Source organism: Aristolochia californica, unplaced genomic scaffold (assembly GCF_029961685.1).
Source record: "Aristolochia californica isolate CCGP_79_NKW_82.1479 unplaced genomic scaffold, dmAriCali1.0.hap1 SCAF_11, whole genome shotgun sequence".
Classification (NCBI taxonomy): domain Eukaryota; kingdom Viridiplantae; phylum Streptophyta; class Magnoliopsida; order Piperales; family Aristolochiaceae; genus Aristolochia; species Aristolochia californica.
In genome coordinates, this window is record NW_027181782.1 from 31,473,778 (window position 1) to 31,496,221 (window position 22,444).

The window sequence follows — 22,444 nt, forward strand, 5'->3', positions numbered from 1 at the left end:
TTTAGCTAGAATGCAAGTCTCACAATTAAAATCCACAACTAACAAATTCTAACAAAAATCGGGAAACATATGTTTTAAATACCCAAATGAAGGATGACCTAACCGATGGTGCCACAACCAAATCTATTTCACTTTGAGGTTGCTCAGATGCCACATGTGATATGCACTGCCTACATTGAAATCTTCCATGTAATAGAGCCCCCTCCTCTTAGTACCACACCCAATGATCTCCTTGGTGAGAATATCCTGAATAAGATAAAATATAAGGTAAATAAGAACAACACAATTTAGGTCATCGGTAACTTTACTCACTGATAATAACTTGTGAGAAAGAGAGGGTACGATTAGGGTATTAGATAATGGTAGGGTTGTTGATTACATCACTGTTCCAACCCATGTTACAGAAGAGATAAACTCCATTAGCATTGCCAATGTTAGTTCGCCGAGGAGTAGAGTGTTGAGAAAAATCATTTGCATCAAATGTCATATGGTCTGTTACTCAGAGTCAAGTATCCATGCTATGCAATCAACCTTTCTAGTAGATCCAAGGACAACATTACTTGGGTTCGCATCTGTATGAGGAGGTTGAAGGATATCTTCATTCAAATACCCTAACTCGTCCTTGTCTTAATTCATCTACTTACATATGTATTTATATACAAATAATTACAAATAGATTCCGAAGCTGGTGTTACGGATATCACCATTCAAATACCCTAACTTGTCACGCCAACCTGCGTGCACTAACGCTTTTGGGTAAGTGACACTAACATGCCCAAATGCACACACACAACTTAAATAAAAATTAGTCATGCTCGCTCTTCTTCTCCACCCTACAATGATTGGGTGGACTATCAATGAATCAGGAAAAGAGGTGCTTACAGAATTTTAGAGATTAGATAGCAGAGAGCAATGATCGCATAGTGGGTGCTTAAAATCTAGAAAAGCGGAGAACAAACATGGCTGGTCAGTGTAGCAGAGAGAAGGAAACGAAACCAAGGACTGAGTAGTAGCAACTACTTATCTAGATTCAGAGAGCAGTCATAGTGATATGACAAAACCAAATGATCACTGATTATTGTGTTTTATTATAACAAAATTTTTGACTATCTCATAAGTCGATAAGATTTGCTTTACTTCAAATCCTTGCTTTGTATTTGTTGGGGTTTCTCCATCTGAAAATCTCTCCTTGTCATTTGAATATCTTTGGTTATATCAATTTGAATATCTCTAGTTTCATCCTAGTTGGGTTCACTCAGTATTTGTTGGTGTTTATCTCTGTTTTTCATGGTCTTGCTTGGGGGAGGGGGTGAGTCCTCACTTGTGTGGGTTGGACTTGGGTGGTGAGACATGGCCAAGAGACTGGCGAGTTGTCATTTCGCTCTCGTTGTTTTGGCCAATGAATGTGTTGTGGATATCCTGTCGATTAGCTTGTCTTTTTCTCCTTGTCTATAATTTTTTGGGTTTGGAAATGTAACCCTTTCCATTGACTCATGGCTAGTTCAAATTGCATAGTGCCTAGATTCTTTAATGAAGTACTTGGAAATGTCCGTTTTGGTCTTCTAGATATAATACTATGACCCTTAATGAAACACATCACATCCATTATCTTCCTAATATTTGTCTCATTATAACTAGTGGCTCACAAGAGAATCCCCACATCAGTGTGCTTGTCCAATTGCGTGGTCTTAATGTGTAGTGCTTAGACATTTATGTTATAAAATGTGATGACTATGTGAAGCATCATCTTCTCTTTGAATATAAATATCAAATTCTTTGTAATTACTGCATGAATTCATATTATCAGATGCGACACATTGCGGTGGGCCACCTTGCAAACCTTGAGCCCTAACCGGAACCGTCGTTCAAGCCAAGCCCCGACCACGTTTGTCCGCTTCCCCAATACGGAACCATCTCTCTCCGCCGGGTGCTAACCATCTCCATCCTCGGAATTTGTTTTCCTCCAAGCAAATCCCGACAAACGGGCGAAGTATAGTTCACGTGAATGTTACCAACCACTTGTGCGGCAGGTGACTCACTGACTTCCAGCGATGCTCTCGAGGCGGCACATCACCGGCAAATACCGGTCACGTGAACTACACAACCGGCTGAGGCTACGCTTGCCGTTGCGTTGCAAAAGACAGATGATAGCTCCACTTAACGCTAATCGCCACTCGACGGATTCCGCCATGCTTGCTACTCTCTTTGTCGACGCTCTCACGGGGATCTGCGCTGGTTATGCGCTTTTAAGTTTTAACCTTCGCAACGGATGTTAGGACGCTAGTGCGAGGATCTGGGCCTCTGTGGTGTACAGCTTTGCGACGCTCAAGCTCCTATCGTCTCATTGAAGGACGTGGTGACAATTAACGGTGAGAATTGTGATTTTCAATTCAATTTGATGGCATCGTGATTCTCATTCTTGTTTCTGTTGGAGTGTTTGATGTGTTTTCTTCTTCGTTGATTTTTTTTAATGAACTCGGAATATGCGAACTTTCTTTTGATCTTTGAACGCTGAATTGGTTATCAATTGTTGAGTTCACCTGTACTTCAGATTTTGTGAGTTGATAATCGTGATACTGTTGTTTTAGCTCTGACGGAAGATGTGCAGCTTGATGAAAATCTGTTGTTAGTATTGTGGTTTGTGGTATTTAGAAATCATGTACCTAATCCAGCGTCACGCTGATTTGACCTTCCTCTGGAATCAGGCCTTGATTTGTCTCACTTGACGTTGAAGCAATAGGCTTTCGAAATGAATACTGCGCATCTTTGGATGAGCCGCTTCTTTTTGTGCTCTGTTCATCTTGTTGCTGTAGTATGAGCACATGATTTTTTTTTTTCATGTAAATTAACTTTCTGATCCTGCCGGACTAATTTTGCTCGGTGAAGTGCAGATTGTAGAACTCTCGTGACTCTTAACAAATTCTTCAGGAGAGTGAAATGTCTACGCTAGTTGTAGATGCGTCTCAAGGTACAGGTGTACGGAATCTCGACACCTTGTGCACCTTTGCTGAGATTGAAGAATGTGATTTCTCCAAGCTACCTGAGAAGCCTAGAGTCTTGCACATAGAGCGTAATAGATCCTTTGATGAAAGATCTCTGACTGAGCTATCCACTGGTCTATCTCCTCGCCATTATTTCAGGAATATCGAAAATTTGAGAATAGGAGACCACCTCGAGTCTATGTACTCTCCTGGTAGAAGGTCTGGCTTTCATACTCCTAATGCACAACATGGATTTGAACCAAATCCAGCAGTAACTGAGGCATGGGAAGCTATACGCCGGTCATTGGTCAACTTCCGTGGCCAACCAGTAGGTACCATTGCTGCTTTGGATCATTCTCAAGAAGAACTTAATTACAATCAGGTATATCTATCCTTTATGTGATAGGCAATTATGTGCTTCTAGGTATTTGTTCTTGAACCACGGTGGATTGGAGAAGTTGCTGGTTATAAATGACTATACATATGTAAAATTATAATTTATGTAACTTCCTACAGTTTTGAACAACTTTTTTCTGGTACTTTTTTCAATTCCATTATGAATTTAAGTTCAACAGAGCTTTAGGATGTGTTCGTGTTATTAGGAAATCACAGGGAAAAAGTGCAAAGGGGAAAATTTCGTGCTGGTTTTAGCAGATGGGAAAATTTTCACCTAATTCCTCTTGTCCCACAAAAAAAATTTAAGGTGACTGGAAAATCAGTTTTCTATTGTTTCAATTGGAAAGGATGAGAAAACTAAATCAAGAAGGCAAAAACGCAAAAAAATCAGTTAATGGAATTTATTTTTAATAGGAAACTTTCCAATCGGAAAATTGGTCAAAGGAAAAATGATTTTCCATCCTTTTCTTTTCTTCTGATAGCACATACAGTCCATTAGTTTTGTCAGTTTGACTTATTTGATTTTTTCAGGTGTTTGTCAGAGACTTTGTACCAAGTGCATTAGCATTTTTGATGAATGGAGAGCCAGAAGTTGTCAAGAATTTTCTTTTAAAAACTCTTCGTCTTCAGTCCTGGGAGAAAACTATTGATAGATTCAAGCTAGGAGAAGGAGTCATGCCTGCAAGTTTTAAAGTACTTCATGATCCAGTGCGGAATTATGAAACACTAATTGCAGATTTTGGGGAGAGTGCAATTGGAAGAGTTGCTCCTGTTGATTCAGGATTTTGGTGGATCATCTTGCTTCGTGCTTACACAAAATCTACAGGGGACAGTTCTCTGGCAGAAATGCCAGAATGTCAGGGGGGTATGAGGCTTATTCTTACATTATGTCTCTCAGAAGGCTTTGACACATTTCCCACTCTGCTTTGTGCTGATGGATGCTGTATGATTGATCGTAGAATGGTGAGCTACTTTCACTTTAAATTTAGATAAATTTTCAATTTATGTGCATATGAAGGGATTTCCCATGTTGTCTGTTCCAGGGCACCAAAAGTGAGGAAAATTTTCTTTCAGTGAGCTAGGTCTGGAAAAACTTTCATTTTGGCAAGTCAGGATTCTTGTAGGTTATGCTTGGCATAGAATAATTGATTGTGATAAAAGTGTAAGTGCATGGATGAAAAGGCGTAAGAGTATGTTTTCATCTCATGATGTGTTTTCATTTCTTTTCCTCTTACTATATTATATATCTTTTATGGATTTCTTATGTATCACTGGTGCTGTTAAAATGGTGAAACCAGAATACACTTGCATTTCAGTCAAACATAATATGGTCAACATGCTCCTTGCTTTTAGAGTTCATTCTACATCAATTGATCTACAAACTTTATTTTTAACACGTCAAGAGTTGGTTGTTCTGAATTTCTTTGAATTCCTGAGGCAGGCAAAATTTGTTAAAATTTTAGCTTTTGTCAAACTTTTGAAGCTAGAACATGCACTATTCATAACCCTTGCTCTGAATATTTTTAAAGTTAGTTGCTACTATTTAGTTGGTAACTGTATTTAGTGTACCAATGCAGGGTGTGTATGGGTATCCAATTGAAATACAAGCTCTCTTTTTCATGGCTCTGAGATGTGCTCTGCTGCTACTTAAACAAGATGATGAAGGGAAGGAGTTTGTGGAACGCATCGTCAAACGGCTACATGCCTTGAGCTATCACATGAGAAGCTATTTTTGGCTTGACTTTCAGCAACTTAATGATATCTATCGGTATAAAACAGAGGAATACTCTCATACTGCAGTTAATAAATTCAATGTAATTCCTGATTCTCTTCCAGACTGGGTGTTTGACTTCATGCCAAACCGTGGTGGTTACTTCATTGGAAATGTTAGTCCTGCAAAGATGGATGTTCGCTGGTTTTGCTTGGGGAATTGTGTTGCTATATTATCATCTTTGGCTACCCCTGAGCAATCTGCAGCTATTATGGATCTCATAGAGGCACGCTGGCAGGAGCTTGTTGGAGAAATGCCACTAAAAATTTGCTATCCAGCTATTGAGAGCCATGACTGGCGGATTATTACTGGTTGTGATCCCAAAAATACTAGGTGGAGTTACCACAATGGTGGATCTTGGCCAGGTGTAAACAATACAAAATTCATTGATCATTTTTTTTATTTGAATATTTATCGTGAGAAGTACTAACTTAATTTTGTGTATACAGTGCTTCTCTGGCTGCTCACTGCTGCATGCATCAAGACTGGTCGGCCTCAGATAGCAAGGCGTGCTATTGAACTTGCAGAAAGTCGGTTGCCTAAAGATAGCTGGCCGGAATACTATGACGGAAAGCATGGGCGGTTCATAGGAAAACAGGCTCGGAAATTCCAAACCTGGTCTATTGCAGGGTACTTGGTAGCCAAGATGATGCTTGAGGACCCTTCTCATCTGGGGATGATCTCTCTTGAGGAGGACAAACAAATGAAACCACTCATTAAGAGATCAGCCTCTTGGACATGTTGAATTATCCTCTTGGACATCTACTCAGCCGTTGTTCCACAGTACTGATCAATCATAGTTTCTTACAGGGTGAAAACAGGAGAGTTTCCAGGTGCGTGTTTAGATAGGTGAGATCACCTTTAGCTGACCTCCAATGGTTAACCGAAAGTGAAGGTCTCTCACCAAAATGTTTACCAGTTCCAATATGTATTCTTCCCTGTTTCTTGTAAGCCTATATCTGCCCAGCCTTCATGATAGCAAAAAAAAGTCCCACACCATTCTACGGATATTATTTCTCCTAATCATAGTCGCAGTTTAATCAGTTTCCGATCACCCTGGTGCCTGAGCAAAGAGTCAGTTTTCTGCTGTTGGCTAGAGATTCAAACCCTGACACCCTCGTACTCCACGGGTCGTTGTTTGTTTTTGATGTCAGGTAGTTTTGACATTTCAGAACTGTATCTGTGAGGATTTTACCTTCCATTTTTGTTGTGTTACTGTCTCGTAGCATTGATCCCCGATGAACACTTGAATCTCATTGGAAGTTTCTAAGATCGCCAATGCATTTATGCAGGTGATCAGCGGCTAGCGAATCATATCCTCTTCCCATGCACCACACTACGCTGTTCGTATCTTTCAGTAGTGGATAGGTAGGGAAATCCTGGATGACCATGTCCACGTCGTCTATTAAAAATTGATAACATAATTACTGTTCTCGTTCGCCGTGCTCGCTTCATATTATTTATTAGCAGTTGATTATGATCCAGAAGGTCCAGAATACCATTTTCTCGTAATCCCGTCACCTTTACGTTTTGCTAGCTCGAGTGCAGTCATGAACGCATCGTTATGGGTCATTTTAATCTATCTATTATATAGTTACTATGGTAATACGGTCTACATTTTTTTCCACACCCCCCCCAACCCATTCATAGATGGACAATCAAAAGTGGGTAACCGTCCTTAGTTGGTGATGTTCTTTTCCTGTTTCCCCTTGCCTGAACTCTGAGAGATAATTTCGTACAGGGGAATGGCCTGGAGGCGCAGGTTAGTTTTCAATTGACATCCCCGTCTATTTTTCACGGATTATAAATTTGTTGATACTGTCTGTATTAACCGACAACTTCTTCGATTTGATCGTTGCTGAACTTTAATTTTTTGCACTTATCATTTAACCTTGAGTAAAGAAGGACGGGGCTTTTGAAGTCACCGATTATTTTAAGAGCTGAAGTGCGTTTACCAATTTGGCTAATTCAGTTTATATAACTTAGTTTCTTACGCCTTTTTTTTTCATATGTAAGAAAGTAGTGTGCCAAATGGTGTTAATGAGGCAGAGGGATTCTTAAATGTCTAAACACAGTAAAAGAAAAATCTGAAATGCTACCAAATCAGAGTGGTTGAGCTGACCGCCGAATTAATCTGCTTGCTTGACCATGTTACTAACCTCACCTGGGGGGCCTGCAAAGCGCGCTCTTGCTCCGAAAAGCCAAAGTCGTCCGCGAACCGTTACATGGATCCTCAGTGCGACTCTCCTAATTTCTAGCGCCTAACCATCTGAAACTAGCCAAGCACTTCTGCTCCTAATTCTTCTCTCAGCTGCACTTCCCGTCTACTCTCTCCGACCCACCACCGTCGGTTATCCGCCGCTGCCTCTACTAAGTGCAATGAGAGCACCCAAGAGGTTGATCAACGCCCTTGCCGGCTGGGTCCGGCGGCAGCCGCCTAAGGTTAAATCTTTCCTCGCCGTAGTCACCGGCATGATTGCGCTTGTGTTGCTCAGGCTTGTGGTTAGGGATCATGAAAATCTCTTTGCCGCCGCTGAGGCTTTGCATGCTATCGGAATTTCCGTTCTTATTTACAAGCTCACTAAGGAGAAGACTTGTGCCGGTAATTTTATTTATTTATCAGTCAATTTTTTTGTGATTTAAGGTTCCGATTATGGTAACCTCTGGGAGAAGAATTGTTGGAAAATGGGTTCTTTACCTGTTTTTTGTTCAATTTTTCATTATTATTTCTCTAAGGAAAGGATTTTTTATGGTAATTTTTTTTTTTTGTTATTTTCGTTTCAATTGTGGCAATCTCTGAGAGAAAAATAGTGAGCACGTGGGTTGCTTTAGATTTGTTTTGTTTTCCTTTATCATTAGGATTTGTAATGTTGCTTCATTAATTTTATTTCATGCGTTTCTTCACTTCATTTTGCAGTTAAAAAATTGTATTTGTAGTGATCATAAAGTGTTTCTTTTTTATGTAAAAAACGAGAGAATATATATTTTTTTTGTTTGTAATCTTATATTTTTGTTTTGGTTTAACCTGTTGTATACGTAAAAGTATACTACTGTTCCAATAAAATTTCTAGAAGAAAAATTAATGGTTTCTTCTGCTTTTAAACCGTTCAGTTTAGGAATCAACAAAACCATGAGTGACATGTTGTTCATAGGAAGTAGTTGAGTATTTTGTTGACACAATTCAGTAGACTTGTAAGAAATATCATGGCTGAGGAGATATCTAACATTCATATCCTAGAAAGGATTTAGTTTAGTGAAATTTATTTGGTGCGCTTTAAAGGTATGTTGAACTTCTGTCATAGGATTCCCTTGGTGGATTCGAGATCAAGTGGTGAGGTCAAATGGGGATATTCATTAGTGTCCTTTATGCAAATGAATGTATTGATTGGAAATCAATAAGCTATGACACTGGAACATATTCTTTCATTTCATTTATAAATGCTGTTTAAGTTGGTAAAGCTTGTGGCAATCTATTCTATTTTATCTTCTGCTTCCTATTTCCCAAGAAACTAATTTACTGTAATTACATACTAATCTAGTTCAGTCTAGGTTTCTTTTTTAAAGATTAAGGACCTTTATCAGGACATAGGTTGGAAAATATTTGTTTAGTGATGATTCACTACCATTATATTTTGCTTTGTTATTTGATATTTATCTTTTCGATGCAAAAGCCGTGGATTTTCATGTCTTTTTTATTTGGACTTTTGGCAGGACTTTCCCTCAAAACTCAGGAATTAACAGCTATTTTTTTAGCTGTTAGACTATACTGCAGTTTTGTCATGGAATATGACATCCACACGCTGCTTGACTCTGCAGCATTGATAACAACCTTGTGGGTTATTTATATGATACGCTTTAAGCTGAAGTTTAGCTACATGGAGGATAAGGACAACTTTGCTATATATTATGTGGTGGGTTCTTTATTGATCTCCTTGATCTTTTCCTTTGGTTGGTAATGCTAAAATTTCTTTTTCTATGAAAAGGAATGTTAGAAGATTCTGTCAAAAAAAAAATAAAAAAATTTATATAACTTATTTCTTACTTATTGTTCATGTATTTTTTTATGTTACTTTTGAAAAATCAATCCTAGTGAAAGGTGGCACATATTTTCTTTTCATTAATTGGTAGTAAAAGCTTTTCTTTTGCAAGTAATTGAAGCTCCACTGTGGTGAGTTGCATTCTGGTGAAAGATAGAGGACATGGCTGTGAAAATTTGTTCAATGGCATTGAAGTGCAAAATTATTAAATTTAGGATTTAGAGGTTTCCTTTGGTAAGTATTCTTTTTTGGGTTCCTGAGAGACAACTTTGAGTAGATGGCAGAAGTTCCTGTAAAATTTCCTTCTCTATAGGTTCATATATTGGAGTTTTTATCATTACAGGTGTTATGCTCCCTCATTTTGTTATGACTCATTCTGTTCATAATCCTCTTCCCTATTGGCCAAAAACCACCAAAATCTTATCCCTTTTGTCAATAGAATAAACAAGATGGGAAATGGCTTAGTTGAAACTATGAGCTGTAAGTGTTGAAGTAACGCAACCTATGCCCATCAGTCAGCTTCCTAGAATGCTGTTGCATGCACGGTCTGTAGGAATTGTAAGATTCAGCTGGAGCGGTTCTCATTTAAAAAAAAAAAAAAACCTTGAAATTCAATTAAATATTTCACTATTGAGCTTGATGTTAACTTTGTGGTTCCTAAGTAGATAAGGTTTAAAAATGGTATTTCAGTGTTGTGTTTCTGATCAGAACCTTCAATCTGTGTTGTCCCTATTCAATCAAAAGTTTTCCGCCTTTCCAAGTATTTTCTCTTTGATTTTTGGACTTGTATCATGATGTTCCAATTGCTGATGAATCACATAGATGTTGGTGGGCATGTTGCATATCCTTGTTTGGAAATTGTGAGGAAAGTTAATGATGAGTTGTGCAAATAAAAAGTGCATAAATATTTTACTGACGCTGTGAGGTTTCAAGGTTCACTAATTTGTATTGTATATAAAATAGTCGTCATGTTCTGTAGGATAAAATTCTAGATAAATGTTAATATGAGAGAAATGGCCACTGATAACTGTAAACTTTGGAAGTGTGATAAAAATTATAATTAGTCCTGGTACTGCTGCTGATTTGACATTAGATCCAAAAAATTTACTACCAAGAATAGCCACAAAAATAGTTTGACCACTATGGAAAGAAAGGTGCTTGAAATGAAATATATTGATGGATAGCAAAATTTCACTGCCATAATTATGGTAACTAAAAATTGTGTGGAGAGGGGTTGGCGTGATCAGAGACTCTTTGGGTAACATCCTCCCTGTTATTCAGCCCTTTTTGGTCAAGGCGAGGCAGCAGTGGTGGAGTTGAGGGTCCTCCTTTAGGGCCTTGGATTCTATGCAGGAGATTCTTAGTCCCCCCTAGTTGTGGAAGGGGGTTCAGTTGTTGTCATTAGTTGGGCTGATGGGAGGAAATGGCCCCTGGTAATTTCTTAATGTATTCCAATGTGATTGAAGACCTAATATAAAAACTTGAATGTATGCTGGCAGCATACCCCTAGAAGTGCAAACAGCATTGCGTCATCCCTCAATAGGCTGACATTAGCCCTAATTGTCTTTTTTTTTTGTGGTGAATTTTGATTTGAGTGCATATTCTGCATCATTGATAATTTGTGGTTGGCACAAATTGGTTTATTTGCTATAACCTTAATTTTCTGTAGTGTGGGGTCCACATGACCTAATTTTGGGGAATTAGAAGTGTTGTTGTAGTGCGTTTAGAGCTTGTTTGTAAACCCTAATTGAGTTCATTGGAGGTGTAGCGAAGGATTTAAATGGAGGATTTTGGGAAACAAGTGGTTGCCATTAGATACTCTGAAGGCTCAAACAGTAAAGATTTAGGTTCTATACAAATTACTTCCTTTAAGCTAAATGGGGCAAATTATGTGCACTGGTCTCATTAAGTTCTTATGTTCCTTAAGGCCAAATGGAAGGCAAGGTACATTAGAGATGATCTGTTTAGGGGTGGGCATCAGGTTGGGTGTCACGGGGAACCCAACCTGACCCGAAAACCTCAGGTTCGGGTTTCAAGTTTCACCCACGGATCAAGGACAGTGCAAGGAAAAAAACCTCTCGGATTTCGGATCGAGGATCCGTGAGGATGAGATGGAGATATAAAATAGGGTAGGGACAGGTCGGGTTTACGGGGATGGGGCGAGGATGAATTGGATTTAAATCGGTTTTACATGGACGGGGAGGGGATGGTGATCGGGGTGAAGTTGGGTTTGATATTTCGGGTTAGGGTTTTAGGGTAGGGTTTGACATATTCGTTTCGGGTTTTGGGGTCAGGAAACCTGACCCATGCTCACCCCCCCTAGATCTGCCTACTCCCACCTCTGAAGATTGGGAGGCAGAAGACAACCAAGTTATGACTTGGTTAGTTAATAATATGCAACCATAGTTCAATGATTAGATTTAGAGCTATGGAAGAGCTAAAGAGAGATGGAACACTTTGTCTTCAATTCTTTCCCAGGAAAGTAATTTATCTCGTATATATGAGCTTTGTGCCCGATTTTTTAGTTTGAAGAGGGGTGATGGTCAATGACGGACTACTTTACTAAGATGAAGGGTCACTTCAGGAAATAAACACCTTTTATTCCTTTACTATGAATGCTGAAGACATTCTTAAGAAGAAGAATCAAGTTCAAGTTGCTCATTTCCTTGATGGTCTGGATTCAAAGTATGATACAATAAGGATTCAATTATTAGCCAATGATGATGTGACTGCACTAAAACCATCATTCAACAGAGCTATACCTGTAGAAGGTGTAGTGGCAGGCAAGAATGAGAAAAAAATGCATGACCTTCTGATGCTATGTCTCTCAACCTTCAATCATCTTATAATAAGGTTGAGAACCGAGGTCATGGACGAGATTCCTCTACTCATGGCCTTGGCCATAGTGACTGAGGGGATAGGAAATGCATCCATTGTGAAAGGAACAATCATTTCTTCATTAAATGTTGGGAGAAATTTGAGAATCTAGCTTGGGCTAACTATATTGTGATTGGTTCCAAACCATCCTCCTATGTTGGTCCTCAGGAAGAGATTCAGCAACATCTCCTTCTTCGGTCCTCTCGGTATTGCGGTCTCCATGACGGCCGAGCTTCAAAGCCTTCTTAATGGGCTCTGTGTTTTTCGCGATCATTGCTCCAGGCCCATCATGATTGAGGGAGACTCCAAAGTGGTGATTGGTTGGTGTGAGAATCCCTTTGCGCCTCCATGGCGTCATTAGGATGCTTTTTTTGGAATTTTGGATATTGTCAATCTTTTTTATTGTTTTTGGTCTCTCATTCCGAGATCAGCAAATTTTGTGGCTGATGCTTTAGCCAAGCAAGGAGCCTCGTTGCAATGTCTTGTTGTTAGGAGTTAACTCCTCTTTGCTCTCTTAATAAAATCACAGTTCATAAAAAAAAAAAAAAAAACTTTAGAGACTAGGTCAGTTAACTACTACTACTATTGGTATTGCCTCTATTACCCTTGAGTTGGCTACCTCTACCTCAGCAAATGCCACAATGACTAGCACAGGTATGCCAACACTGCATGTCTCCCACTCTCCCTCCTGGAGCATTGATTCAAGAGCCTCTTCTCACATGTCAGATATGAAGTCCTTTTCTCAGTCTATTAATACCTTTCAATCATATTGTCAAGTCATTTTAGCAGATAGTTCGACCTCCCCAATTTAAGGGGAAGGCACTGTACACCTACTTTAGATATATCTTTGAATTCAGTTCTATTTGTTCCTAACTTTCCTATCAATTTACTTTCTATCAGTCATAATTAAATCACTCAATTGTTGAGTAACATTTTCTCCTACTTCTTGCTTGTTTCAAGACTTGAAGTCGAAGAGGACGATTGGTTTAGGGCATGAGAAGGACAAACTTTATTTCCTGCATGATGTCTCTACTTCACTGGCTATGACACTATCTACAAAGGAATCTCTATACATGTGGCACCTGCGACTGGGACATTGATTAGTAGCAAACTCTGCCAGTCCTTTCCATCCCTACCTGCTAATGCTTCAATTAATTGTGAGTCATGTCAACTTGGAAAACACCATAGATCTAGGTTCGTAGTTCGTACTAGTCGTAGTTCTCGTCTTTTTAAGGTGATTCATTCTGATGTATGGGGTCCCTATAGAGTCTCTAGACCACATAGTATTAAGTACTCTATGTCCTTCATCGATGACTTCAATCGGGTTACATGGTTGTATCTCTTACGAGAAAAATTTGAAGTCTTTAATGTATTGGAAAATTTCTTTAATGAAATAGCAAATCAGTGTGGTGCACTAGTCAATATTTTTTGTACTCATAATGGCCTTGAATTTCTTTTTATTTTTTTGAAAGAGAATGACTTTGAATTTCTTACTAGCCATTTGCATCTTTTTGCGCTTCACATGATTTGTTATTTCAGTCATCAAACTTCATGTGTGAACTTACCCCAGGAAAACAAGTTGCTGAGCGTAAAAATAGAAACCTACTTGACGTTTCTTGTACGCTATTGTTTCACATGAACGTTCCTAAATCATTTTGGGAAGATGCTGTATTAACCTCATGTTATTTGATTAATCACATGTCTTCATCAATCTTACAAGGACAAGTGCCTATGCATGTGTTAAAACCGAATTGTAAGTTATTTGATGTTACTCCTCGAGTCTTTGGGTCTACTTGTTTTGCCTATCTATTTGATTCATCGACTGATAAGTTGTCTCCTCAAGTTGTTAAATGTGTGTTTGTGGGTTACTCACGACATTATAAGGGATACAATGTTATGATCCTGATAAGATAAAGACATATGTTTCCTCTGATGTAATATTTTTGAGAATAGTTTGTATTTTGCATTCTCTACATACTTTCAATTTTCTTCAGAACTAAACTTGTCCCTATTGCTATTATGGATGCACCATCTGTAGGTACTACTCCACCAATTCAGGTATATACTCTACGGTCTTGTCAGTTATTACCTCCACTTGTGCCTCCTGACGTTCCAGTACATGAGCTCGCCTCTCCGGACCTGCCATCTTCTTCTTCGCCTATAGGTCTTACTTCATTTGATCTGGATCTTTCCTATTAGTCTTGGCAAAGGAAAAGGATCTTGTATGTCTCATCCTATTTCTCAGTTTGTGTGCTTGGTTTTTTGTCACCTTCATCCAGGTCCTTTGCTATGTCTTTGACTGTGTCTTCTAGCCTTCGTTCAGTGCTAGATGCTATGGCTTCGCCTCAGTGGAAAAGACAATGGATGAGGTGATGGATGCTTTGGTAACTAGAGGCACATGGAGTCTTTGTGACTCACCTTTTGGGGCGGCTATTGTGGGGTGCTGTTGGGTCTATACTGTTAAATACAAGGCATATGGGACTATTGAGAGGTATAAGGTTAGATTGGTAGCCAAAGGTTATACATAGACATACGGAGTGGATGTATTTGAGATTTTTGTCCCTGTTGCTCATCTCACTTCAGTTAGCATTTTTTTATCTCATTGGTCGTGAATCAAGGATGGCCCCTATTCGAGCTAGATGTTAAGAATGTTTTTTTCTTTATGGAGACTTCAAGGAATAAGTGTACATGGAGCCTTTGGGGTATGTTGCTCAGGGGGGGAGACACGGAAAGTTTGTAGGTTGAAGAAGGCCATTTATGGGCTTAAATAAAGCCCTAAAGCTTGGTTAGAAAAATTTAGCACTATGGTAATGAAATTTGGTTTTGTAGAAATGACTATGACCATTTTGTTTTTTGCTAAAAAGGAGGATTGATATTGTTATGTTAGTGGTTTATGTTGATGATATTATCCTATTTGGCACTGACTTGGAAGGAATTGAGGAGGTAAAAAATATTTGACCACTCACTTTCAAACCAAAGAAGTGGCCTGTAGTAAGAAATGAATTATTCTCTCTTAGAGGGAGTACATTGTGGATATGTTGCAGGAAGATGGCCTTTTGGGTGCTAAACCAGTAGATACTCCAATGGATGTGAATGCAGACCTTCATAATTCTCTTAGTCCTATACTCAAAGACAAGACTCAATATACACGCCTGGTAGGTAAATTGATATATGCTACAATAATTAGGCTTGATATTTCATTTTCATGGAGAGTAGTAAATCAATTTATGGAAAACCCAAGACTAGTACATTTGGAAGTTGCTTAGAGGATCTTAAAATATTTGAAAGGTGCTCCTGGTACTTTGCATACAATATACTTAGAATGAGAAAGTTAACATTATGAGATACTCTAATGCAAATTATGTTGGGTGTAAAATGGATAGCAATCTACCGCCGGTTACTGGTGTTTTGTTGGAGGTAACTTGGTTAGTTGGAAGTGCAAGAAACAAGTTGTAGTTGCCAGATCCAGTGTTGAGGCAGAGTATAGGGCAATGACTCACACAATCTATGAGCTTATGTGGGTAAAATCTATTCTAGTTGAATTAGATTTTCAATTTCAGAACTTATGACTACGACGTGTGACAATTAAAGCACTATATTCATAGCCAATAACCCAATCTTCCACTAAAGAATTAAGCATATAGAGGTCTATGACTTCATAAGAGATGCCGTTATGCAACGAAAAGTGGTCACTCCTTATTTTAAATCTTCAGAGCAGCTTGGGGATGATGTGTTCACTAAACCTCTTGGAAGGAGGGAGCATTTAACATTCCGTGACAATTAGGACTGTTTGACATCTCTTCAGTTTGAGGGAGAGTGTTGAAATTCGTTTTTTTTTTTTTTTCGTTTACAAAAAAAAAGAAAATTCGGGTAGACAGGCAATTTGACCATCACACATATGAGTTACAACAGTACCAATTCTTTAGATATCTTTTTATTTACCTGTGCCTTTAATCTCATTCAGTGATATACAATGTAAGAGATTTAGGCATTCTTGTACTTGAGGGCATTTTTGCCATTTCTATAAGTTCACTTAAGTGATGTAAAAGAGGATTAGGGTCGTGTTTAGAGCCCTAATCCAAGTGTAGTCGTCACCTGCTGCTTGCCCTTTTTGTCTCCTCTCTTCAGCCTTCTTCCTCTCTCCTATTTCTTCTTAATCTCATCTTTTTCCATTGAGTGGGAAAAAGTCATACATTGAAAATGAGAAGAAAATTTAATGAGTTACAAGGTTGAACAATAGGCCTCCTAAGTGGCTAGTCATTTTGGGATGGAACTGTGCTCGACCCAAAAATTCAACATTGTACCAGAGCAAGTTGTGTGTGTGGGTAAGATCCAGTTTGTGTTCCCCAGGTTATCTATGTGTTATATGCTCTATAATGTAGGAGCATGTGTATCCCATTAGAGGTTTGTGTCCAAGTCTTTGCCTTGTTATGTATAGGCATAGGTGTGTGAGAGAGTGTTTAGTGGTTAAAAGTCTCACATTGAAAAATGAGAAGAAAAGTTAATGAGTTATAAGGTCAAGCAATAAGTCTTCTAAGTGGCTAGTCATTTTGGGATGGAACTGGGCTCAACCCAAAAATCAAGGATTCCTTTCTTCAGTATTAGTTGACCTGTCGATAGGTATCGTACTTTTTCTTGCCTTAGTTTTCCCCTTTACCCTTTGTGATCTGTTTGAATAAGGTATCTTTGATGCAGGTTGTTTTCTTTAGTGTTTGCTGCAAACTGAGATAGTACTTTTTCTGCAATGAAACTGTCAGGTACGGGAAAATAACCATAAAAGCCATCTAAGATGATGTAACCTGAGTCCTACAGCATGTAATGCGTAAGCCTCTACATAGATTGATCTCAGGGAATGTGCATGTAAAAACCAGTTAATCTCGAGTCTGGCTTTTTTATTGAAAAGTTGATAGAAGAAGAAAAGACCTTTTCCACTTGTAAATTATGTTTGACTGACACATTGTCTGAACTTTTTCTTCTGAACTGGTAAAATGAGTTTGGCAAAATTCTCGTCTGACTTGGAGATGAATTAAAGCATGTTTTGAAACAACGGTTTCCTCTGTGAACTGTTCCGATTTATCTTAGAATTGTGTTTTAAGACATTTATGTGACTGATGAATGTGGTAATTAGCAACTTCTTTTGTGAATCCTTGAACTTCAAAGCCTGTATACACTTTGAGCTGATCAATCATAGGGTGAATGTGATATAGATATTTTTTTCTTCATGTTATCTGCTAAATGATGTTGGCATGGTCCAGATGTTACACGAGTGCAGCATAAATTGTTGCTTGTCTTCAAATCAATCTGTTGCCATATGCAGTGTTGTGTGGACGAAGAATTTTGTATAAAGTAGTAGTGGATGTGTTGAGTTTCAGCAGCTTTATTCAGAATCCACAATATGGGGAATATTGTTGTATTTGTTTCAGTCACATAAAAATTTATGGTGCATGAGAGTAAGAAAAATGATCTAGTGAGAGTTTCTGCAATGGGATGTTTCTGCTAATTGTTTTATTTTCTAATCATTTGTTCTGGGGTCTGTTGCTGATCTTCAGTATCTTGTTTTATTAATTGTCTGTTCAGCATCTATATGCCACACCTTTACTGTAATCTCTTGGCCTATGTTGAGACTGTCTGGTGTCTCTTTCCTAGATATATGATCTTAACCTTTTTACTGAAACCGTAAGCATTTTGTGTACTGCATACTGTTTTGTTCATGATCCAAGAATGAAATAAGAAATTAGTTGCACTGCATGTTCGATTTTGTTTTTGTTTTTATTTTTTTTCTTTTAAGTTTTTTAATGGATGTCCAATTATTTACTTATTGTAGATCTTTCTAGGGCAAAACATGTCTCAGGACTCTCCCCGAGGACATTATGTACACTATGGCCTCTAGTTAGTAAAAATTGGATGAAATGTTACAATTATCAGTAAGTTTATTTACCAAATTACCATTCACAAGAAAAAAAAAAAGTGTTACAACTTCTTAGACATGAAAATCCATGTATCTAACTTTGAAAAAATACAAATCCATGGTTTTGATTTTGGATCCTTCATTAAAAAATGGTTATACCTTTTATTTTTGTAATAGGAAAGTGTAATGAAGTCAGAACATTATTTAAGAAGTTTAAGTGCTACTTTGTTTCATTTTTTAATTTTGGTTTCAACATAATATCAATATCAAATACACTTTCTTTTTCCTGCATGGATTTCTTTGTGGGAACACTTTGTTTGCGGAGACTTGTTAACAACCATGATAACTTTTTGTTATTTTCTTTGACTACCATGATTATCTTGTCCACCTATTGTTAACAAGACACCATTTGGTTTCCCTAATGTTGGCGTCTGGTGTCTGTTGGTAGTGAGAAAAGAACATTTTGAGTTCAATCTTTAAGATGTGTCTGGTCTCTTTGGAGAGGAAAAGGAATTTCTTGAGTTGGGTCTGGTCTCTGTTCAGAGTGGAAAAGGAACTTCTTGAGTAGGGTCTTTATGTTTTATATGGCTTCTCTGGTTTAGGAAAGAGGTTTCATATGAATGGGAGCTGGGGCTCTGTAAACCCCTTGTGTAGGTGCTTCCATTTGGTTCTAAAGTATCCCTCACTGGGATGCAGTGCTGGACGAAGCTGCCCCTGATTTTTTTTGGGATACATGAAGATGGTTTAGCTATTTTTAGAAAAGAAATTAACTATCCTCTATTTTCCTGTTATGGCCCCCATATTTTTTTGGAATGCAAAGTAATGGTGGCCCCCTAATCTTTTGGATGTACAGTAGAAGATGAATTAGTTATTTTTAGGAAAACCCATACTTTTAAGAGGCAAACTCAACTTGAGATATTTAATTTTTTATTTTAATCTAGGTTTTATATTTTTGACGTTTGGCATAAAAACCATTGTTCATAACTTTGTTTGTACTATGGCACCCCCTACTAAAAGTTTGTGTATCTGACCCTTTTTTGGATGTTATGTCTTTCATGTTTATGAAATGATCTGTTGTTATTTCACATAGACTGTTCATTGTTTGCGCCATTTTCCATATGTTAATTTTAATTTTTTTATGCTCTCAATCCACTTGTTATTATAGTTGTATAACTAACCTTTTTCAAAATTTAGGTGGCACCGTGTGCAATACTGGCTTTTCTCATCCATCCATCTACATCACACCATATTTTTAACAGGATTTGCTGGGCATTTTGTGTTTATTTGGAAGCAGTTTCTGTATTACCACAGCTTCGAGTAATGCAAAACACGAAGGTTGGTCTTTGCCAAACCATAAACAGTTTGTGTTGAACCTTGCATAGCTCTCTCTCTCACTAGGTTAACATTTAATAAATTTTTTTTGTGTTTCCAGATTGTTGAACCATTCACGGCCCACTATGTGTTTGCATTAGGAGTGGCTAGATTCTTAAGCTGTGCTCATTGGGTCCTCCAGGTTTTATACCTTAATCTTCAGCTTGTCATACTTGTCAAATTTCTTACGAGGAAATGAGTTGTTGAGCAGTTAGCAAAGTTTTTGAAAAATTTAATAGGAATACCAAAAAGAGAGGTGAGTAAATTGTGCTTGTCTTCACTGATTTTGACAGGTCTATGATACTCGGGGCCGGTTGTTGACAGCTTTGGGCTATGGATTGTGGCCTCCAATGGTTCTTCTCTCTGAAATTGTTCAAACTTTCATCCTTGCTGATTTCTGCTACTACTATGTCAAGAGGTGAGCTCAAATTTTAAGGTCTCTGTTGGTGTGCTTTTGGGTTGCTTTATGGACCATAATTTTACTCTGTTTTCTTATGCTTCTATTACAGTGTCTTTGGTGGGCAGCTTGTGTTGCGTATTCCATCTGGAGTTGTGTGAATATCAACTTTTGTGCAGTGTAAAGTTTTACTGCAGCCACGAATTGCCCTAGGAAGTATGTGATTTTCAGCAATTTGCACTGCCCCTACAGATGTGGATCACATTGATGGTTATGAGGGTTTTTTATTTCTTCTTTTTGGGTGTCAAATGGGGAATTAGAGAAAAAGAAGAATGTTTCTTAGTCTCTGGTGAAGCTCTTCCTTATCTGTAGAATATTGCTCAAGTTCTTTCCTCATATATGGTGAAAATTTTGATTTTTAGTTTTTGGCAACTGAACTGGACCATATTTTTGGCAGCTGAACACCTACACCAGATGGGGGGAGGGCTTTTGTTCTTACCAAAAAGGCTAGGGCTGTCCCTCTTTTTCATTCTATTTTGGAGGAGTTCCTCACTCTCATATTGTCATTCTCCTTCCAGTAGAGAAAGAGGGAGTGAGTGAGACCCCCCACCCTGCTCTTTAGATATTATACCCTAACCCTAACCCTAACCCTAACCCTATATAGAGAAGGTCTAGTTTCCAATTTTTCTCACTCTTTCTATGAATTAATAAAAACCTTCTCATAGGGTTTGAAGAAAAAGTTGAGTACAATTTTGGTATTTGAAGATAAAAGTTGAGATGAAAATCATAATATGTTCAAGCACATCACACCTTACATATATAAATACAGCCTTTATTTACAGAAGCTCCCAAGCAAATTACATGAAATACTATTATTCCCCAAACCCCTTCCATGGTCCATCTTCTTCTAGGCTTATGCACAGTAAACAAAGGAAACGAGATAGAAGATGATGAGCTCAAGGGCACTTTGGCTTATTTCCGCGAGTGGTCAAGCTGGCATAGCAGGCGCACTGCTCCTGGTTGCCGTATGTCCCCGGCGGCACGCAGTTGCACTTGGCGCAGCACGTCCCGCAGGCCCTCTTGCACAGATTCGGCCTCGACGATAAACGGCACCTCGCCGCGCAGGCGGTCCCGCAGTCTGATCATAAACACCATCGGCGTCAGAAACCATCTCAAAATCATTCAAACATTTGATCCGCTATAGTAAGTTAAGAAAAGGAAAGGAGTCGTTTCATAATTTATTAGCTCTTGTGGAAGTTTTCTATTGATTTAAGGATTGTTGTTTAGTGATTGATTTGACCAGTTAATTAGCTCATTAGAGAACTGGGTCCCTGTCCAGAGAAAGCACTCAATACTCTTCTTTAATGGCGATCATGATCGAGACTTCATGATGTCCCATACAAGAGTCATGCATGATTGCATGAAAACGAGCTAGCTGTGTCAATTTTCCTCACAGGTTGAGCCATATCCATCTCTGGTAGAATGAAAGAGAAACAGGGAGCAGAGAGCAATCAGGAGCAGTTACAGAGAGGCGAAGAAGAGAGTCTTACTGATTTTCTGAGGGGGAGAGTCACCTGCATCATTCGTCGCCAACTGTAACATATATCACCATATCCGTTAGTGAATAAAAACTTCAAAATTAGCCGACTAAGATATCAAAAACAGAGGAAGCAAGCAGAAGAAACACAGGTTTAAGACGACGAAAAATTCAGGCGAATATAAGCCGGCGGTGGTGACAAAAACATGTATGTACCGTGTGTTCTTCTGACCCAAAACGAGCATCCACGAGATGAACAGCCAGGAGGAGAAACAACAGAACAGAAACAAGAAGAGCTTTAAAGAGAGCCATTAAACCAGAAGACGAAGCAGAAGAAAGACGAGACTAGTTTCTTGGCTAGAATAAGAGACCAGGTTCGAGAAAAGTAAACCGGGTGCAGATGAATTTATAGGGGAGAGAGGAAAGGAATAGCAAGGAGACGAAAAAGCTCGGTGGGTTCGAGGGTAGGTCGATTTTGGAACATTCGAGTATCTGAGGAAGGCTGAGAGAGAAAGGCAACGAGCCGACAAACAAGTTTCTTTCGCCACTTCATCTCTGGCCTCTCGGTCCGGCTTCCTTCCCTTCTATTCTACTTCTTTTACAGCGGTAGATGATCACGACTGACGTTTCTGACTCATTTAGTTGACCGTCATTCTTCAAAGCAGGTTCGTTTTCTCTGTAAGTTTTCTCAAAGTCGAAATTTCGAAACCCGGAGCTTCAGAAACCATTAAATCGATCTGAGTTTCGATATTCGAGAACAGAAATGCCCATGTCCCAATATTTACGGTTTTTTAATTACTCACGGTTTTGAGATAATCAGAGGCCAAAGACCAGTAACATCTACCTATGTCTCCATCCGTCTTCATGGCTTGAATATAAATTAATTCCAGGCTTCAGCAGTCAACTTCTGAGAGCTGATGGACATGGAGAAGCCGGGTGGAGAAGAGAGAATGCCGAACGCCCACACGTGGAAAGATAGAATAGTAATGGATGAGTCCATGATCGTCCTTGCTGTCTGGTGTCTGGTGACGAGAGGTTTGGTGATTCATTTCTCTCACTTTCACGACAGTCTTCCTCTTCAGTGTGGATTACAACTGGTTTCTCTCTGGAACTGTCTTTTTTTGGTCTGCTTCCATTATTATTCTCTACAAAGAATCGATGCTTCTGCT

At 38.7% G+C, this 22,444-nt stretch overlaps 3 protein-coding genes across 3 annotated transcripts; 2 read left to right on the top strand and 1 right to left on the bottom strand.

Moving 5' to 3' along the window:
* Positions 1-2,165: 2,165 nt before the first annotated feature.
* On the top strand, positions 2,166-6,466 carry LOC137944781 (probable alkaline/neutral invertase B). Its single transcript, XM_068790531.1, has 5 exons — positions 2,166-2,369; positions 2,892-3,363; positions 3,909-4,340; positions 4,955-5,513; positions 5,598-6,466. The coding sequence occupies exons 2-5, from the start codon at positions 2,938-2,940 to the stop codon at positions 5,891-5,893; spliced, it is 1,713 nt and encodes a 570-aa protein (XP_068646632.1). The 5' UTR covers positions 2,166-2,369; positions 2,892-2,937; the 3' UTR covers positions 5,894-6,466.
* Positions 6,467-7,321: 855 nt separating this feature from the next.
* Positions 7,322-20,159, top strand: LOC137944783 (uncharacterized). The gene is made up of 6 exons (XM_068790532.1): positions 7,322-7,750; positions 8,860-9,059; positions 19,165-19,305; positions 19,403-19,483; positions 19,635-19,759; positions 19,851-20,159. The coding sequence occupies exons 1-6, from the start codon at positions 7,528-7,530 to the stop codon at positions 19,897-19,899; spliced, it is 819 nt and encodes a 272-aa protein (XP_068646633.1). The 5' UTR covers positions 7,322-7,527; the 3' UTR covers positions 19,900-20,159.
* A 351-nt stretch (positions 20,160-20,510) lies between these two features.
* Positions 20,511-21,667, bottom strand: LOC137944306 (snakin-2-like). Its single transcript, XM_068789954.1, has 3 exons — positions 21,492-21,667; positions 21,289-21,331; positions 20,511-20,876 (listed from the first exon to the last, which is right to left on the bottom strand). The coding sequence occupies exons 1-3, from the start codon at positions 21,585-21,587 to the stop codon at positions 20,695-20,697; spliced, it is 321 nt and encodes a 106-aa protein (XP_068646055.1). The 5' UTR covers positions 21,588-21,667; the 3' UTR covers positions 20,511-20,694.
* Between the last annotated feature and the right edge of the window lie 777 nt (positions 21,668-22,444).

What these genes read in the sequence shown, in the direction of transcription:
- LOC137944783 (XM_068790532.1), top strand. Translation starts at nt 7,528, where the DNA reads ATGAGAGCACCCAAGAGGTTGATCAACGCCCTTGCCGGCTGGGTCCGG. An exon ending in TAAGGAGAAGACTTGTGCCG is followed by an intron (nt 7,751 to 8,859) that starts GTAATTTTATTT and finishes GACTTTTGGCAG; the next exon opens with GACTTTCCCTCAAAACTCAG. An exon ending in TGCTACTACTATGTCAAGAG is followed by an intron (nt 19,760 to 19,850) that starts GTGAGCTCAAAT and finishes CTTCTATTACAG; the next exon opens with TGTCTTTGGTGGGCAGCTTG.
- LOC137944781 (XM_068790531.1), top strand. Translation starts at nt 2,938, where the DNA reads ATGTCTACGCTAGTTGTAGATGCGTCTCAAGGTACAGGTGTACGGAAT. An exon ending in GTATGATTGATCGTAGAATG is followed by an intron (nt 4,341 to 4,954) that starts GTGAGCTACTTT and finishes GTACCAATGCAG; the next exon opens with GGTGTGTATGGGTATCCAAT. An exon ending in CAATGGTGGATCTTGGCCAG is followed by an intron (nt 5,514 to 5,597) that starts GTGTAAACAATA and finishes TTGTGTATACAG; the next exon opens with TGCTTCTCTGGCTGCTCACT.
- LOC137944306 (XM_068789954.1), bottom strand. Translation starts at nt 21,587, where the DNA reads ATGGCTCTCTTTAAAGCTCTTCTTGTTTCTGTTCTGTTGTTTCTCCTC. An exon ending in TTGGGTCAGAAGAACACACG is followed by an intron (nt 21,332 to 21,491) that starts GTACATACATGT and finishes TATATGTTACAG; the next exon opens with TTGGCGACGAATGATGCAGG. An exon ending in CTCTCCCCCTCAGAAAATCA is followed by an intron (nt 20,877 to 21,288) that starts GTAAGACTCTCT and finishes GTTTATGATCAG; the next exon opens with ACTGCGGGACCGCCTGCGCG.